General features: G+C 37.0%; 1 protein-coding gene across 6 annotated transcripts; it reads right to left on the bottom strand.

Annotated features, from left to right (window-relative positions):
* Nucleotides 1-566: 566 nt before the first annotated feature.
* Nucleotides 567-5,169, bottom strand: LOC110116422. 6 transcript variants are annotated; one of them, XM_020849973.2, is made up of 14 exons: nt 4,556-5,169; nt 3,974-4,111; nt 3,758-3,910; nt 3,410-3,544; nt 3,188-3,325; nt 2,775-2,912; nt 2,561-2,707; nt 2,339-2,485; nt 2,120-2,266; nt 1,979-2,044; nt 1,739-1,894; nt 1,390-1,659; nt 1,151-1,279; nt 567-1,059 (listed from the first exon to the last, which is right to left on the bottom strand). In XM_020849973.2, the coding sequence occupies exons 1-14, from the start codon at nt 4,653-4,655 to the stop codon at nt 776-778; spliced, it is 2,148 nt and encodes a 715-aa protein (XP_020705632.1). In that variant the 5' UTR covers nt 4,656-5,169; the 3' UTR covers nt 567-775. The 6 variants fall into 6 exon arrangements, with proteins under 6 accessions (XP_020705632.1, XP_020705633.1, XP_020705634.1 ...); XM_020849974.2 differs by having other exon boundaries at nt 1,151-1,282; nt 1,739-1,879; nt 4,556-5,167; XM_020849975.2 differs by having other exon boundaries at nt 1,151-1,282; nt 1,739-1,876; nt 4,556-5,167.
* Between the last annotated feature and the right edge of the window lie 779 nt (nt 5,170-5,948).

The raw sequence follows: 5,948 nt of genomic DNA, 5'->3' as shown, positions 1-5,948 counted from the left end.
GGCTTGGGATTCATCAAGGCAGAAGGTCGGAAGAGGTGAATCGACTCAGGTAGGAAGAACTTTCTCAATCTCTCTCTCTCTCTCTCTGGAGTGTGTGGATCAAATGGGTCGGAAGGTGGAAAGGGAGATCGGGATTTGCAGCAGGTTCTTTTGGCTTAATGCAGAGGAAGGGAAGCATGGCTTCGGGTTTGCGGCTGTGGGATTCAGCCAGATATGGGGTTCGACGGGATGAAAGGTTAGCAAGGAAGGTAGATACAAGATGGGTATCTCTCTCTCTCTCTCTCTCAGGAAGCAGGAGACTATAACAGTGGTGGGTCTTCGGAAGTATTTGCGGGATTTCAGTGGGAGGTCCGTACAAATTTTTGCTATTTTTGTTTCTTTGTATGGATGTTAAAATTTTTGTGCTAAAAAATTATTTTAAGAAGCAACAAAATGAATTAGTCCAAATAATACTCTCAATCAAATTATATTTATCAATTTTGCACATAACATCTCCATCTATACTCTCTACTGCACACCTGCAGCTGTTAGTACTAAACCATGCCTAAGATGAATTAGTCCAAATAATACTCAATCAAATTATATTTATGATCATCAAAATTATATAGTGAAGCTAGGCTCATGAGTTCAACACATACAATATGACTTTTTGGCAACAATTACACCGAACACCTTAAAACTACCATCCATCAAGAATGGGAAAAAAATTTGCAAAAACTACAGAGCCTATGAGTGAGATAATAATAGCTGCCCCACGATCTAATGCAGTTCTCATTCATTCCATAGAAGCATTATTCAAAACGTTTGAGGCCTGGATAAAACAAACCTTTTCATTTGGATTTAGCAGGCCTTTATGCATCCGCCTTCCACTACTCTTCCTTTCTGAAGACATAACTACGGCGTGAATCACTTCCGTCCATTTGAAACGAGCAAAGAGAAATCCAAGGAAGAAGAGTACATAGGTGGGGAGAGAACTTTGCAAGCTTTTAGATTTAACCTTCGCGAGATTTGATGAATCATTGTCTTGGCCATTCTTTGTATCAAATGCTTTCCTTTCAACTGTAAGAAAGAAGCAGAGATCAATACGTTTGCCAAGTAAAATAGCTACTTAAGAGAGAAAAATTCAAGAAGAATGTTGAACATGTCTTTCCTTGCATAAATATTTTGTCCTCAGCCTCGTTCTCCTGGGAGCAATAATTGGCCCATTCAAGGAATAAACCAGATGCAAGTAATAGCATTGGTTGCGCATCTGAAGTCTCTTTTGTAATCCTCATTTCAACTTCTTTTGCCCATTAATCAAATTTGTAACAATTATGAGATGGGGGGGTGGAGGGCGGCGCAATAAAAATACTTTTAAAAACAAAAGAAAAACAAAATTCAGGATGATACCTCCCATCAAGTCTTTAGCTACAACTTCCATGGTGATTCCGTCAGAGAAATCAGTATAATCACTATCTGGGTTTGATTCTTCTACCAAGTTGGAGTTTTCGCTGTTCTTCAATATTTGATCCGGAAAAATTATTGCTACAAAGGATTCAACATTATTATGAATTGGCTTTGATGCTTCTACAAATTCCAAGTTGGCGGTGCTCTTTTCCATGATTGGATGATGTGTCTTTTCACTAAGTGAATTTCTGTTGTTCTTCTCTTTAGTGGTAACTGCATTAAAAATTGATAGTTTAAAAAAGGCTTGTAGATGAATAACATGCAAAATTATCTTTAAAGAGGGATATACAACCTGGGATGGATTTCACAGGCTGATTCTTATCCGGGTATCCTTCGGAGCAGCATTCAGAGCTTTTGTGGAATGGATTTGATACTAATTTGCACTTGGTATTAACTTCTCTTCTTAGTTCATAACTTGTTTCTTTCTTTCCTGCTTTTGATTCAATGACTGCAATTGTTCATTAAACTAGAGGTAATATGAAGTCAAACAGTCGGTTAAAAAAAAAAAGAGAATGTGTGATGGGTAGCCAACCTCCTTCAGATATGTTCCTGTGGCTGACTGCTTTCTTTAATTCCTGTTGGTTGTTTAGCTTCACCACTAGAATAATACATTTGTTAGATTTGAAAATCGTGATTCAAGTCAGATAATTTGGAAGAATGAGCACAAGCTCACCATGCCCACGCATTTTCCCCTCAGGGAAATTTTGAAAGAAATATTCAGCACAAACATGGTATGGGTTTGATGCAAATTGGCACTTCGGATTTACTCCTTTCTCTTCGGGGACAACGACTTTAGTTTCTTTGTTTGGCTTCATAATAACTGAAATAGTTTTATTTATTAGAAAATAAACATTAAAATTGGACAAAAATTTTGAGGAAATGAATAGCCAACCTCCCCGAGCTTTGTTCTGATCAAGTTCATTTTGAAAGCAATCAGAATCACATTCATGATATGGGTTTGATGCAAATTTGCACTGAGGGTGCACATTTGTAGTTTCTCTTATGCTGAGTAGTTTCTTTATACTTCTTAGCGTCATGACTAGAATAAAATATTGTTTAGATTATGAAACCATAATCCAAGATGGAGAATTTAAAAGAATGAACACAAACTTACCATGTCCACGTCTTTCCCTTTCTGGGGCTTTTTGGAAGCAGTATTCAGCACATGTATGGTACGGGTTTGATGTAAACTGGCATTCGGGATTCGCCAATCTCTCTCTGTAAAGGGCTATTTTATTTTCTTCCTTGGACTTCGTGGCAGCTGAAATAGATTTGTTAGTCAATAAATAATAGTAAATTTTGAAAGAACAAAATGCCCGATTGCTTACCTAGCCCAAGCTGGTCATTCTCAGGGACATTTTTGAAGCAATATTCAACATATGGATTTGATACATTTTCACGGTTTGAATTCATCTCTCTTTGCGGCTTGGGAACCACTTCCTTTTCATCCTTTGCAAACGTCATAGCTGAAATTATGTATTGGTTAGATTATCACTACCTGATTGGAAAAATACATCATATGGATTATATCGCCAAGAGACTGATTATCTTCGGAAACATTTTGCAAGTAGTATTCAACATAAGCGTGGTACGGTTTTGATGCATTTTTATACAGAGGTCTTATTCTTGTTTCCATAGGGTCAACTACCACTTTCATCTTCTTTTAAATTCTTCATTGTTAAATAATGTACTGGTTAAATTATGAACAATGAATTGGGAAGGATGCAAAATTATTACTCACCTTCCAAATCCTGGTCCTCAGGTTGGCTGTGGAAGCAACTTTCATCGTATATGTTGTACTGGTTAGCATTTAGGCACTCAAGTTTCACTTCACTCTTAGAAGCTAATGATGTTTGGATTTCCTCCTTTGGATTCATGGCTGCAACATGTTAACTTGAATTGCAAATAAGATGATCTTTTACAGCAAAAGAAGCCGAAGCTAATGTGAGGAATGATTAATTACCTTTCTCAGGAAGCATTTGTTCAGGGGTATTCTCAAAGAAACATTCAAAACCATTATGGCATGGAATTGATACATGCAACTGTTTAGGAAGTGCACCGCTTTCTTGAGAATTAGTAGAATCATCCATGGGATTCTCTGAGATGAATTTAATAATTGGAAATAAGAAAAATCATGGATATGAAAAAAAAATTCCATTTGCTAACTTTAATCGATATCAACCTAAATAGAGAAAGGGAACGACAAGGTAAATGCTTAATTCCTCTAAAATATTCACTTGTGCTTCATAAAAAAATCATTTCAACTTTTGAAAAACAAGCAATACATTGCACTTAGTAAACTTTATCTCACCACCATCACGTGTGTTACTATCTGGCCCATTTTTGAAGCAGAAATCAGTACATTCATCATGAGGGTTTGATGCATACATGCACTGAGATTGAAGACTTGTTCTACCGCAACTGCTGAATATCTTCTCTCCCTCTAGATTATTTAGCTTCATGACTAAAATCATGCATCAGTCAGATTATTATAACAAAATTCGAATAATGTAACCAAGTTGCCTACCTTGACCACGTTGCTCCCCATTAGGGATATATTTGAAGCAATATTCAGCACATTTGTGATAAGGATTGGTTGCATTTTTACAGTCAGGATGCACATCGCTCCTCTCTGTGATAACCCAGATTCTCTTCGTCCTCTCTGCTATACAATTAACATTTGACAAAGAGATGAATGAAAACCTGAGAATTCTTCTATTTTAGCTCACTTATATATTGATGGAGAGTTTATCTCTCACACAGAAAAGTTGAAGCAAAAGATAGGATGCATGGTTTTCTTGGTTTGGTTCAAGTTAGCGACATTAGTCATAATTCTAGCTGAAAAAAAAATTATTAATTTGTATTTATGAAAACTCCAATAATGTTGGTCCATATAGTCCATACAACACCTTAAATCACTTCATTCCTAATACCTTTTCCAAAGCATTTTAACAGGTTCACCTAGTTGCAAGATTATAACACTAAGGGTTGCTAGTAGAATCTGTAACATCGAATGAATTCTGAGTGAAATTAAAGTATCCAAGCTAATAAGGAACATTTAACACGGATAATTAGAAAAGTTGAAAGAAGCTGTAACAGATTTTTTTACCTCTAGTGTTGGTCGAAAAGAAATTTCCAGCACACGAGTTGAAGGACTTCACTGCCTTTAAGGAGGTTGGGGTCTCACCCTTTCTCTGTACCTTTGTCATTTCCTTGTTTTGCAATGGATACTCCAGTACCTCTGTTATCAAAAAAGTTCCAGAATTTTACACAAAATCAAACAAGGCATGGCTTCAAAAGTGGCAATTGGCAAATTTCTAAGAAGGGACACATTGATATGCAAAATAGCTTTCGGAACAATTAGTAGGAGATGGGCTGAAATGGCCTCGTTTTATTTTATTTATTTTTTCCTGATTCAGCATAGGTTGCTTTGGAGTAGAGTTTGAGCAAGCATAAATCGGAGATCATCATTTTCACTAAAGCCAAGTTCGAATGGTGTCAAAATTACTTGAAATCATGAAAATGGGTTGAGTCGAAAAAAAAAAGTCTGATTTAGATTCGTTTAAACACGGCCCACGATACCCATACAATGAATAAAAAATAATAATAATAACAATGAAGTGGCCCAATCACCGCCTCAACAAATAATTGGAGTTAAGGCGCAATTTGCTAGATGAATAGGTGACCTATTACAATTTAAGCACCTAAAGCTGTTTTCCGAATAACAGGTTTCCCATCATACGAATTTTAAATAGTCAATCTCCACATAATTAAAGGCTAGCACCTACTTAACATTATAATAAAGTAAAATTAAGCAATATGATGTTAACCTTTAATCACACTTCACTAGTACCTAGTAACCTCTGAAATTACTAAACGATAAGAGGGGGGGTGAATTGTAAAAGTCTTTTTCTTAATAAAATTAACCCTAAACAAGAGTTCTAATTTTTTTGTTGTTTTTGAAATTTTAAAACAAAGATTTATGCAATTTTACTTTCACAAAATTTCACATGCAATAGATATGACAAATTTAAAATGCAAGTAAAAAGTAAACAACGATAAAGAAAGAACACACCAAGAATTTTATAGTGGTTCGGTCAAAATATGACCTACGTCCACTCCCCGGAGTCCTCCACTCCGGGATTTTCACTATCAAAATAGTTCTCCTTTTGCCCCCCTCGGCAAGGCGGAGAAGCCTGTACAAACCTCCCTTTCACCAACCCGGCGTGGCGGAATACCAAACTCTATTTTCGCCCTCTTGGCGACGGCAGAGAACCTTCTCGTTTTTCTCCCTCCTGGAGAAGGCAGAGAACCTCGAGGTAACGGATGTAGACGAGCCTTTCCCTTGGAGATCCTCCCTCAAATCCTTCTCGGGCCACAGGAGGAGCAAGATGCAGCAAGCTTGGAACAATCGTGTGATCTCCCTCACACCTCTTCTCCCTCACAACGCTCACCTCCTCCTTCCTCTCAACCCTCAAGAATTTCTCTTGAGTTTTCTCCCT

Source organism: Dendrobium catenatum, unplaced genomic scaffold (assembly GCF_001605985.2).
Source record: "Dendrobium catenatum unplaced genomic scaffold, ASM160598v2 fragScaff_scaffold_1021, whole genome shotgun sequence".
Taxonomy (NCBI): domain Eukaryota; kingdom Viridiplantae; phylum Streptophyta; class Magnoliopsida; order Asparagales; family Orchidaceae; genus Dendrobium; species Dendrobium catenatum.
The sequence above is the reverse complement of the archived record's forward strand: the minus strand, read 5'-3'. Positions and strand labels throughout refer to the sequence as shown.